This window comes from Chironomus tepperi, unplaced genomic scaffold (assembly GCF_022539635.2).
Source record: "Chironomus tepperi strain 1889 unplaced genomic scaffold, CSIRO-AGI_Ctep_v1 contig_465, whole genome shotgun sequence".
Taxonomy (NCBI): Eukaryota; Metazoa; Arthropoda; class Insecta; order Diptera; family Chironomidae; genus Chironomus; species Chironomus tepperi.
Window position 1 is genome coordinate 1,340,758 of NW_027226587.1, and position 13,320 is coordinate 1,354,077.

The following is a 13,320-nucleotide window of genomic DNA, read 5'->3' on the forward strand; positions in this document are numbered from 1 at the left end:
TTGCGATAGAACAAAACTTGCCATTGTGCTTAGTTTTGTTGCAAAATCCAAAAAACTGATTTTTCAATCTGAACAAATTCAATACATTCACACGTGAAAACGGTGTGAATATAAAAATGTCAAAGTCAATGTAGAACAACTGTTGCCAGGAGGATGGGGAAGGGATTAAGTTTTAACTAAAATAGAAACTTTTTTTTCTTAAGGAGTGAAGCATGACTTCAGTAGTTGAAGTTGTCACAAGTACGAACATGAGATATAAAAAAGGAAGTTTAAGATATCTTTTTCTTTGTTATGCAATAATAATGTTGGGTAGCGAAAAAGCAGCAGTGGCGTAGTGGTTAGAGCGTTAGGCTACCGTTCTAACGACCCGGGTTCGATACCAGGGAGAGTCTAGTCGAATTCGGGTGCTTTATCGCTGTTTCTTGTCACACCAACTCGATGACGTTGCATGTTATTGCATGTTGTTATTGCATCAAAATCAATGAATTATCTTCAAAAATCAAATTTGAGATGAGAAAAGCAGCTGATTGAACTCTTAAACTATATTGTACTTTTTAAAACAAAAGAGCAATAATAATGATAAGCTTTTCTTAATGTCAAGGTTCACTAGACGTCTCAAGCTTATTATTGATAAGCATTATAAATAATATTTAATACAATTTTGATGCCAGTAGACATTCAATATTCACACAGAGCTCTTATGGGAATTTGGCAAGAGTTTGAGAATGAATTATAAGTTCTTTTATAAATATTTGCATTGAAAAGTTTAAATGGATGTTATTTGGGGATGCTTATTAATTATTTTCATTAAAACATTGAAATTTTGGAGTCTTCCGACCTAGAATCTCAATTTTATTGAAGGAAAAAAAGATCAAGTTAAGTCCAGATTACTTTCCTGACATAAAAATCTGATCTAATAAGATCTTAGTAACTTACTCGACCTAAAAACAAGATCCAGTTCACTTCCCGAACTAGTTCATATAAAAACAAAACAAATTCCTTTAAACTGCTTATTTATTTGGCATTTTTATCACCTTTTATACATTTTATCTAATTTTTATTGATGTAATTTTCTCTGTTGTGAGCAACACTTCTTATCTACATCCTGCACCAACAACAAGGATTTCATAATCATTATAGAAATGTGCAAGTCCTCCCCAACCAACTCTGCATGTATTATCAACGAGTGTACCTGGAGTAAAAAATCCTTCATGACGAGCTCTACATATCGGGTCAATTTTTGCTGCATAGTTGCTTACAAAATTTGGACTGCACCACGAGTAGGCTTTTGCTGTAAGAATCTGGAAGATGTCATGTAAGACAATATACATGCTAAAGTTTAGTCAACGGAGTACTTACTTGAAAATCAGCAGTTTCAAATTCTCGATTAGCATTTGTAAGGAAAGCATGCTTGTTTGGGTATGGTATTGGTAATTTTCCATAATAATTAGAATTGCTTCCTTTACCTCTTACAGCAAAAAGTGGTTGACCTCCATAATTTTGACCTGCAAAAACAGCGTCTTCTGGTAGAACATAGTTAATACGCATATCCTCCCATCTATATGATCCATATGATAATGTACATTCTTTGTTGTTTTCATAGTAGTTTGGATCACAAAAAGCTATTGATGTTAAAGCTGAGATGATGAAAATTATATTGACACAATTCATTTTTTTTTTGTTCTTGACTTGTCTAAATTTGATAAGAAACTAAAATATTTAATACTTTTTAAAATCGTAATTATTCTCAATAAATGACTAAAACTCTCAGAGAAAGGTGATTAGCGAATTGTACAATCTTGTAAGTCTCTTCTTTTAGGGATTTAAGAAAGTTTAAAGCATTAGCCCCTTGCCATTGAATTATTCTGGTGCTTTTTACGATTTCTGGTTACCGATTTCTTGTCGCTTACCCAGTCAGCTAGTCGAACATATTGTATTATTATAAACTAGAAACTTGTTTTCAAAAAGGTAGCTTAATAAATTACTTTGTTCGGTCGGCTTCCATCATTGAGAGCTCTGGTTTTTTGCATCAGCTCAGTTCCATAAAGTTATTGCAGCGACGGCCAATAAAAAATCTTGAAACATTGTCAAAATACTATAATTAATGAATTTTTGTTTTCAGTACAAAATGTAAATAACTTTTTGCGGGAAAATTTTAAAATTTGCAAATCCGTTAGATAGTTTGAATTTCAGAAAACCGTTACGTGAAGCACTTCTTAATATGAATTATTTTTCAAGTCTGTGAAGTGACTTATACATTACTGCATCTTGTTTTTAGGTCTGGAAGTAACCTGGATCCTACTGGATCTTGTTTTGTGGGTCGGGAGGGGACCTGGATCTCGTTTCTAAGGTTTGAGAAGTGGACCGTTTTGTAGGCTGGGACAAAAATGCGCTTAAGTCCCTCGAGCATTAATTCACTAAAAAACATGAAAGATTTTAAAACTCGCTTATCAAGTTCCTTTGGGATTTTTTATCCGCGACTTGTTCATCTAGAATTCTTACACTTTTAAAATCAAACCTTTTAAGTGTTTGGCATTTTAGTTTCTTTTCACTTTTAGAGAAGTCAAGAACAGAAGAAATATGATTTGTGTCCATATAATTTTCATCATCTTAGCTTTAACATCAATTGCTTTTTGTGATCCAAACTACTATGAAAATGATTCATTAATAACAGAATCAGAACAATTTATAGATATAATAAACACACTTAAAAAAGAATGTAAAATGTCATATGGATCATACAGATGGGAGGATATGCGTATTAATTATGTTCTACCAGAAGACGCTGTTTTTGCAGGTCAAAATGGGGTTGATTATGGAGGTGCTCCACTTTTTGTTGTCAGAGGTAAAGGAAGCAATGCTAACTACTATGGAAAATTACCAATACCATACCAAAACAAGTTTGCTTTCCTAACAAATGCCGAACAAGAAATTGTAACTACTGATTTTCAAGTAAGTACTCCGTTGACTAAACTTTAGCATTTAAATTGTCTTACGTGCCATCTTTCAGATTCTTACAGCAAAAGCCTACTCGTGGTGCAATCCAAATTTTGTAAGCAACTATGCAACAAAAGTTGACCCGATATGCAGAGCTCGTTATAACGGAGATTATACACCAGGTACACTCATAGATAATACATGCAGAGTTGGATGGGGAGCAATTGCACATTTCTTTGAAGAATATGAAGTCCTTGTTGTTGGTGCAGGTTGTAAATAAGAAGTGTTGCTCGCAACTGAAAAAATTAAATCAATAAAATTAGATAAAATGAAATAAAAATTGATAAAAATGTCAAATAAATAAGTAGCTAAAAGAATTTTTTTAGTTTTTATAAGAAATTACAAGACCTTATTGGGGATATCCATCCTTTCTTATTTAAAAAATCTTAAATTCCATTCCAAATGTGTTAATTTTCTAAGAAAAGCCGCATCATTGGAAAAGAGCTATACGCTGCTGATTATCAGCTTAAATTGACATTCTACTTAGCACGGACTTGATTCTATTACAGCTGCAGCTGAATCTTTTTGCCACGACCCTCAATATAAAAACAAAACAATTGCTTTAAATTGGTTATTTATTTGACATTTTTTATCAACTAATTTTATTGATGAAATGTATTCTTTACATTGACGAAAGCAGTACGTCTTATCTACATCCAGCACCAACAACAAGGACTTCATATTCATCATAGAAATATATCTTTCCCCATCCAACTCTGCATCTATTTCCTACCAATGTACCTGGAGTAAGTAATCCATCATAAAATGCTCTGCATATTGGGTCAATTTTTGTTGCAAATTTGTTTACAGAATTTGGATTGCACCACGAGTAGGATTTTGCTGTGAGAACCTGAAATTAAGATGATGATAACTTATGATTTAACAAGTAGTTTAGAAGTAGTCACACGATCACTTGGCCGAAATTTTAATTAACATTTCTTGAACTATTTAATTGGATTACTTACTTGAAATTCAGCAGCTTCAAATTCTCGTTCTGTATTTGTAAGGAAAGCATTCTTGCGTTGATATGGTATTGGTATTTTTCCATAATAACTAGAATTACTTCCTTTTCCTCTGACAACAAAAAGTGGTTCCATGCCCCAATTTTGACCTCCATAAACAGCGTCTTGTGGTAGAATAAAGTTAATACGCATATCCTCCCATCTGTACGATCCATATGATATTTTACATTCCTTGTTAATAGTGTTAATTAGACTTGAACATAGTTCTGATTCTTTTGATGAATTAATTTGAAAGTAATTTTCATCACAAAAAGCAATTAATGTTGATGCTGAGATGATGAAAATTATAGAAAAATAATTGATACTGTTCATTTTTTTGATCCTTACTTCAGTAAATTTGAAAAGAAACTAAAATTTTTAATACCTAAATGGTTTGATTTTAATATTGTAAGAATTTTTAATAAATTACTAGCAAAAAATAAACCCAGAGAAACGTGATTAGCGAGTTTTAAAACTCGCTAGTTTATTTAGCGAATTATTAAAAAAAAGCTACATAACAATTCAATTTGTTCGGCTGGTCGACTTGGTAAAGAACGAGATCTCCTTGTCATTTATTTATTTCGGTATCGTTTGGTTAAAAATGATTTATGATTTTTTTATTTTCAAAAATGCGCTTAAAATGTCGGGAGTTAAAAGAAGCAATTTAGAATTTTGGTACTAGAGAAAGGTTATTTCCATCCTACCTTACATAAAAAACCCGAAAGATCTTGCTAAATATGTTAAACTGAAGTTTCTAAGAAAAACCGCATCATTCGAAAAGATCAATAAACTGTCTACAAGCCTTCAAGGTAGAATAAAAATTATTATTTTGCTAAGCGTTTTAAAACAGCCTCAATAGTTTATTTGTTAGAGCGCTCGACAATAAATCGTATGGTAAATGATCGAACCCTATGTTCCATAGGGCACCGGTGATATGTTATCGTATTAACGGTAAGAAGCGATTTTGCCCTGATGGTATCTTGACCCATTTTTATGGCGAAAAATAAAGTTCACTGCATTATGTCGCTCGGGACTTCTTAACAAAAATTTTATCATAACCTTAATCATATCCATAAGAATAAGCAATTTAATAAAAAAATTTCCAAGTTTTTCCAACCTTTTATCGTAACAATAATGCCAATTTAAAACTTCCTTAAACTTTTTTAAAGTTTCTCATGTGAAGTTGCTGAAAACTTTCCATATATGACACTTGACTTTAACAAAGAATAATATTTTGAGTCCATAAAATAATATTTCTACAGTTTCGTATCATTGACCCCATACAAAATGCTTTGAATTTAGTTTCGAGCATAAATTGGCCGAGAAAAACTTTTTCTTGTAATTTTTCTTATTTTTTTGGACACAGACGAGATCATTATTTTTGCCAAACATCCCCATCGCACTTCCATCTCCAGACCTGATGATGAATTATGCTTTAATAATGATGTTGTTTAGTCAAAAAAAAAAAAAATCAATAAATGTAAAGGAAGAATAAGAGTAAGGAACATAAATCTTATTGAAATTTTTTTGAATTATTGCCTCTGTAGGTAAGTTATGATGTACTGTATAGCAGCTGAACAAGTAAGCTATTTAAAATCAATTCCTACTCAAATGATCAATTTATAAACCACGGTTCGTTTAAGTTGAATTTTAAGTGGAAGTGGGAAGATGTTGTGGATGTTGGGGGGTAAATTTTTGATAAATTGAGAATTTTTTGAAGAATTTTATAATATTAAGTGTGAGGGTTGGGGAGTTAAGAAGAGAATTATAGTGACATAGAATTATGAATTCATTTCTATTAAAGATAAAGGTGGGGAAGAGGGTTAAGAATTTACTCTACAAAACACCCTAAAGGGATGCTAATCACCCCCTAAAGGAAAGATTGTTCATTATAAGACTTTTTTTCTATGAGGTCTCTAGACTTAATGAGACTGTGTTGCTTAATAGCTCCATAAGACAGAATGTCAATTAAGGAGGAGTATTACTGTCTATTAAGAAATTGCTCGATAGAGATAGTGTCACACTTGGAATTGGTAATTGGTAATTGGCACGCGGTAGCCAGCTTCAGGAACCGACTGAGGGAGGCCATGTATCACACTTGATCTGTACGGTCAGCGAAGTAAGTAAGAAAGGAAGTATTGAGAAATATGGCTTTCAAGGAGAGGAGGGGGTATTGATTTTAACGAACCTATGTCTTTTGTGCCTACATCCGTTGCAACATGTGATTTGAGGTGGCTCGTCGATATCATGGTCGCAATACTAACTCAGAGATGTTCATGGGTTCTTTTCTTGTCTTTTATTCGAATTATATGAAGTAGAAACGTGGCTCACAGCCTTCCTTAGAAAGCTACAGGCAGCGATGCCATCATACTTATCTTTTTATGCTGCAACACTTGGAGTTGACAATTGCCAAAGTGCAGCAAGCGATAGAACCAGTTTTAAACGTCGATTGAAAGAGGTCATGGATCACAGCTAAGGTTGCCATCTTCAGTATTTTTGCTGGAACGCTGCTGTACTTTACAGTCTTGCTGCAGTGTCCCAACGAAGAATAAGTCTCGATGTTTTCCAAAAGTGTCTCGATTTTTAGCGAGAATCCTCTGGCCATCCTAATCACAGCTGATTTGTCCAGCCAGCGAAGTTAGTAAGTAAGTAAAAAATATGCTGCAACATAGGCACAACACTGACCATAAAAAAAGCATTTTCCCACATGATAATTACATCATAAAAACTTTCCATAGTCTCACTAACCAAATACTCAATTACATTGAATTTATCGCTAAAAAATTAAATAAGTTGTTGCTCAATAAATGAAAAGCGATAGCATTAATTAGCAATTATGCTCTAAAATTGCTTGCAAAAGCCCATGAGAAACGAAAATATATCATCTCTTTTATAATTCTGACACTTTCAATTTTGTTCCTCTCAAAAAATACGTTAATTTGTTGATGATTTATGAGTAAGACGAGACGTTAATTCACAGCAGTGTAAAAATTTGAAACAAAAATGATTATAAAGCATCATTGGATGGATTGCAAAAGGAGGAGAATGAGAAAAAAATTAAAAAAATAATCGAGTGATTAATTATTTATGCTTATTATTGTAAATAAAATCATTCAAACTTTAATTTGAAAAATGAAATTAAATTTTTTCAACAATAAAATTTGTTTTTAATAATTTTTTTTATTGCTAAAAAATTTTAATTTCATAATGGAAAAAATTGAAATTGAGATTAAAAGCTTTGTAATTTATACTAATTGTGCATTAATTAATTTTCTTTTTTTATTTGTACAATACTATTTTCATTATTTCTAGGCTGTTGACTTCTGTTGGGGTAGGATGGGATATATTGGATTAAAATAATCGAGTTTATTAAAGCAGTGTTTCTCAAACTAAGCTTTGCGATAGGGTTTTCAATACCGGTATCGAAATACCGGTATACCGAAATTATTTGAAAACCGAAATACCGGTATTAAAGATTTTTGAATACCGGTATTCTCGGTATGGAAAAATGTAGGGAAAATTTTAATATTTTTAGTAAATTTCAGATAATTTTTCAAAAATTTTCTATTAAATTAAACGTTGAGTATTTGGAGTCCATAAAAAATGGTCAAAAAAATTATTTACACTCGTTTATTGTCAAATTACGTGTTAAACTTAACATATGAATTTTATATTGAACCAAAATTTGTTGTAACTGATTTTAGTTTTCATTATTAAAAAATGATGCGTAATATTATTTCTTAGTGTTATTTCTGATACGTTAAAACTAGCCATCGAGTGCACATTATCTTGCTATCAGTTAGTTACAATGAATTTTTGGCTGTTTAGGGTTGGTTAATTTTTTTGCAATTATAAACCCATTCATATGAACATGTGAAAAATAGTTCCAATAATATCGAAAAATTTGTCCTTTCATATGGAAAACTTGAAATTTTTTATAAAAAGATAACAGTTGTTTAAGGTTTTTCACATAATTAAAATGATATTTTGAAACGTTTTGAAGATTTATTAAAGATATTAATAAACGGAAAAATGTCAAAAAAAGCAAAATTTCACCAATTTCGTGACCTGAGACAGCAATTTTGTCTGAATTTTGAATACCGGTATGATACCGGTATACCGGTATTGAGATTTTTCAATACCGAAATACCGGTATTGAAAATTTGGTTCGGTATTGAAAACCCTACTTTGCGACACATTAGTTCAGAGGTGGGCAACCCGTGTGCTGTGATATATGAGTTTGTCGTCACAACAATCTCATGTGTACTGCTAGGGTTTCCCGAGGTATTGGAATCAATGAATTTTCGAGACCGAGACTGAGTACCAGAACGCAACCGAGACTGAGTCCCAGAATGGAACCGAGAACTTATCTACAAAGAAATTCATTGAATTCCGGGAAGTTTTGGTTTCGGTATTGAGAAATGTGCCTGAAAATATTCTCTGGCTGAGGTGTTCCGTGGCACATAATAGTTATCCGCTGCTTCATTTTCCGATAATTCGACTCTAAGTCAAGTTGACTCTGGTCTGGGCCGTTTTGACTTTGGTCTGGGTCGAAATAACTCTGGTCTGAGCTGACTTGACATTGATTTGGGGCCAACTTGATTTTTACCTGGACTGACTTGACTCTGGTCTGCAACCGATTTGACTCTGGTCTGTGACCGACTAGACTCCAATCTGTGATCAGACCAACTTAAGTCTGATCTGGTAACGAATTGTCTCTGATCTGAGGTCAGAGTCAGGCTAACCAGTGACTGGATATCCAGTCTTTTTTATGTCGTTCGTCTCCCGAGATTAGTGCACCACAAATTATGGCGACACAACAAATTTACAAAAGTTTGAGAAGCAGTGCTCTCATTAATCACCCATACCCTTTCCTATCAACTACCTAAAACTTTTAAACCTTTAAATTTCAAAATTAATCAATCCACGTGTCAAAGTCTAAACAATGTTAGTCTAAACAAGCGAACTTTTCTAGACTTTTAAAAAGTGGGCGAAATTGCTTGCGGGCAAATTTTTGACAAGAAAAAAATTAGCACGAGCAGTGGAAAGAATAGCTTGCGGGGCAATCACACGAACTCTACATTAATACTTTTCTTATCGTCTATTGGTAACGTCTGTTCTAAGATAAGATTGGCAATAAAGGTTCAAGTGTTTTTGTGTTTAAAATTTTCCATTAATTTGATGGATGCTATATGCTGATGTAATTTTATGGAATTGACAATTTATTGAATGTTGAGGATTTATGGTAATTAGGGAATATTGACAATTTTGTGTATTGAATGAAATTCTTTTAAAAATTCAATTAAGGATTTTTCATGATATTGCAGCTTCAATCGAAAAAAATTACTTCGAAGTCTATGTAGTTGCTTGAATTTTAATTGTAGAACTGATCGATAAATTCAATAAATTACCATAATTGATCAAAAATGTAATTAATCAGTTTCGTCCCCATGGCAAAGAACACCATCCTTTGAATCCAGACATTATTCAATGTTCATTTGAATTCGAAAGTCGTTCAGCGATAAAAAGGTGAAAAATGTAGCCTCAGGCCAGCGTAACTACGCGATGACACTGAGTTGGATGAAATCCTACCACAACCCAGAGTCACGCCTGTCTGGTGTCATATTTCTTGCTTTTTTTAACGTCGTGTGTCTTCCTGGAGTGTATGATGTTATGTTTGGTTCCAGCTTTTTCTTGAATTTCATATTATTGAACTGAATACAAGCAATCTAAGAACCATATTTTGTGTACAATTGCCAGGTCCATTTCATAAGGAGTTCACCAATGTCATGCATATTACTGCAATTAATCATATAATTTAACCATCTCATCTTGTTGCCAATTCATATTCCGACCCTCTATAAACAGCAAAGTTGATAACAACCCGACAGTTTTCAGAGCCACGAGTTCGGGTTCTTACCATTTAGTATAAAAGGAATGCAAAATTATTCCAGCTCTCAGTAAATCCATTAACCTTAACAAAAAGTATAAAAAAATGGAAGTAAAAGTAAAAATTATTTTAATCTTCTTGTTCTTTGGATCATCGATAGGACAAACACTAGATTGTGTCTACAATGACGTAACTATTGGAGCTACAAATTATTACGCATGTTATTTGAACATCTACAATCCACTTGGATTTGATAATTTTACAACAATTGATGGTGCACATTTGGATGGAAGAACAGATGAAGACGTGACTGCAATATTAGGAAATCCAACCTCTAAAACCTTAAATATTCCACGAATTTTATGTTCAATGTTTTCAAATGCTCTTTATTTGGATTACTCGTGGCTTGAGATTTTATCTGTGGGCGAAAATGAACTTAGAAGCTGTAGGGGCTTAGAGACAATCTTACTTCGAGGAAATAAGATTGCTGATGTTCATGTGAATGCCTTTTCTAATAATCTGAGACTAATTAATATCAATTTTGAGTACAATCAACTCCAAACCTTACCTGAAGGTGTCTTTAGGAATTTGCTTAATTTACATACATTGGAACTGTCTAATAATCCATTTAGTCTTATTCCTGGTGGATTATTTAATGGTCTTACAAGCTTAAAAAGACTTCATATGGAATCAACGAGAATTACTGAATTAAATCATCAATGGTTCACAGCTTTGGAAGGCTTACATCGACTTATAGTCAGTAACAATTTGATAACAGAACTTCGAGAAGACATCCTCATTAGCTTGAAGGAACTAAGACTCTTTGATATCAGCGGGAATAGGCTATATGACAATATTGCACCAGGAGTCTTCAGATTCTCGACAAATTTAATTCACTTGATCCTTACCGAGACAAGAATAACCAAGCTTAATTTACTATGGTTTCAAAATTTCCAGAACTTATCGTCACTTTATGTCAATTCCAATGAAATTGCATCAATTCCTGACAATATCTTCGAAAATTCAAACTTAACAACCTTGAAAATTTTCAATTTGGGAAATAATCAACTTACAGAATCGACAATACCTGAAAACCTATTTACTGGACTTCCAAACCTTATAAATTTAAGAATGAATCGCAATCGCATTGAGAGACTCAATCCAAAATGGTTTGAGGGACTGTCACAACTTCAATCACTTGATGTAAGCTACAACAGAATCGATGAACTCCCAGCTGGAATATTTTCATCTATTGAAGGAATCACTGAGCTTAATTTTGAGAATAATCAGTTGAAAACAATTAATAGGAACTTTTTTGGAAATTTAAGCAACCTGACGTTACTGAACCTTGATAGGAATTCAGTTAATGCAATTGATGAGAGAATCTTTGAGGATGCAATGTCACTGAATGTGCTTTACATGTGGAACAACAAGTGCTTGAATGAGCGGTTCTTCAATTTTGCTACTAATCGTGCATTGTTCTTGACAAGACTTGGGAATTGTATGAATAATTTTAGGTATATTGTTGGTAAGTACAGCATTGATTTGAGAAGATTACCTGATTGGGACAGGATGGGATTTGATGACTTTTTGTCTACCTTTAAACTTGACATCAGAGTTGGCAGGCCTAAACTGGAGGTTGGTTGCCAGTTGAAGTCTGCCAACTCTGTTGTCAACTTGGTAAGTTCCGCAAATGTCAAGCTCAAATTTAGAAGTACTGTTGACTAATCGTAATCTGTTCCAATCAGTTTAGGGCTTTGTACCAGTGGATCTGTGTCTTTGCAGCAGTATCCGACCTATTTGAATGGCTATGCGCCACTGTGTAGATGAATAGCTTAACAGCATTCAGATATCATGTCATTTTCAGATGCTTCGACCATACCCGGAGATGAATATACATTCTTCTCAGCTCCAAGTCCAGGAATACAATTTCGTGTGAATTCCAGGCACGTGATTCATATCGCCCTCTCACATTGTGACTTTCCAACGCATCCAATGGTTGAAATAGTCATTGGATGTTGCAACAATCAAAGAACCAGAATAGTGAGGAATAATTCGACTGATGTAGCTATTGTACTATCACCTGGCATATTAAATTTAGATAGTTGGACTGGATTTCGAATAACATGGGCTAATAATGTCATATTAGTATATAAAGAAGGTCAATCATATCCATATATAGCATATACGATGGAAGATTATTTCCAAATCAATTTCTTTGGAATAAGATCAATGTAAGTGGGCAACTGACTGTTTTAAAATTTGGATCACTAATTTGATATCTTTACAGTTTATCAGATGCAAATTGGAGCATTCAGCCTGTTGAATTTGATGGTACATTCACTGATGCATAGCCACATTTCTATCAATCGATGATTTAATAGCTGGACAGGAAGACTATGTGTGAAATAATAGAAAATATGCAGTTTCTCTTTTAATTAAGTAACATGACCATTAATTTCACACCAATTTAGGTATTTCACACAAATTTAAAATTTTAATTGCATTTTAATAAAAAAGCTTTAAAATTTTGCCGGTCATAAAAAATTCGGACATGATTTTTTTTGCACAAAAAGAAAGATTTGTAAAAGTTGTTGGTTGAGTTTGAAGAGTTTTTATGGCTAATAGTGTGAACTGCTAGTTCCTTTAAGACTATTAAATTTGAGTGAAATGATGCCTGATGTAATAAAACCAATAAATAGACACATAATCTTGTAGTATCCGAACAGACAAGGTGTATGGACATGAATATGCTGATAAAATTGAGAATATTGAGAATTATTGGGAATCAGTGCCGTCATTTATTAACAACCCTTGAACAAAAATCCAATAAAAATATTTGAAAGTCAGCGACAGTGAACTTGTTGATTCATATTGAACTTGACACTGTCCGCTCATTTCATTTCATACAAATTATATTTCGCATTTTTTTTTTCATTTCTTTCTCCTCGGTGCTGTAAAAATTTCACCAAACACCGAACTATCACATATGATCTCATATTTCGGAACATATTTATTGTCTTTTGATGTATCCGTTTCGTATTTTCGTTTTCTTTCACTCTGCTTCATGATATTTTTTTGTTGTCTGCTGTTTATTAATTAATAAGCACCACGCAGATCACCATTACTGTTATCGTACAAATTACAGCATGTGAAGGTATTTTTGAGAGAAATTTTTTAAACATTTTTTTGAAAATAACAATTTTTATGTCTTGTTCAATGTAATGGAGAGGTTAGTTGGGGGTAAATAAGGTGATTAGTCTTAGTCAAGGTCGAATTGTTTTCATGACACTTTGCAATTGTTGATGATTAAGATATGGATATGGTCAAATAGTGTCAGATCTTGATGATACTTCATTTTGATACTTAATAGCTTGAGTGCTTGACTGCTTCAAAGCTGATTTTCTGGACGGTAAAAAAGCCCGTGGACGC

General features: G+C 33.0%; 1 protein-coding gene and 1 long non-coding RNA gene across 2 annotated transcripts; one reads left to right on the plus strand and one right to left on the minus strand.

The window, feature by feature from the left end:
• Positions 1–996: 996 nt before the first annotated feature.
• On the minus strand, positions 997–4,350 carry LOC139099253 (uncharacterized). Its single transcript, XR_011545283.1, has 3 exons — positions 3,963–4,350; positions 1,360–3,847; positions 997–1,301 (listed from the first exon to the last, which is right to left on the minus strand). It is a non-coding gene; the product is annotated as an uncharacterized lncRNA (long non-coding RNA).
• A 4,777-nt stretch (positions 4,351–9,127) lies between these two features.
• Positions 9,128–12,281, plus strand: LOC139099259 (carboxypeptidase N subunit 2-like). The gene is made up of 4 exons (XM_070651678.1): positions 9,128–9,243; positions 10,049–11,416; positions 11,756–12,122; positions 12,179–12,281. Exons 1-4 carry the CDS (start codon positions 9,228–9,230, stop codon positions 12,240–12,242), a joined length of 1,815 nt encoding a protein of 604 aa, XP_070507779.1. The 5' UTR covers positions 9,128–9,227; the 3' UTR covers positions 12,243–12,281.
• Positions 12,282–13,320: the final 1,039 nt, after the last annotated feature.

Coding starts and splice junctions, on each gene's coding strand:
- LOC139099259 (XM_070651678.1), top strand. Junction 11,417..11,755: donor TAATTTTAGGTATATTGTTG/GTAAGTACAGCA, acceptor TGTCATTTTCAG/ATGCTTCGACCATACCCGGA. Junction 12,123..12,178: donor TTCTTTGGAATAAGATCAAT/GTAAGTGGGCAA, acceptor ATATCTTTACAG/TTTATCAGATGCAAATTGGA.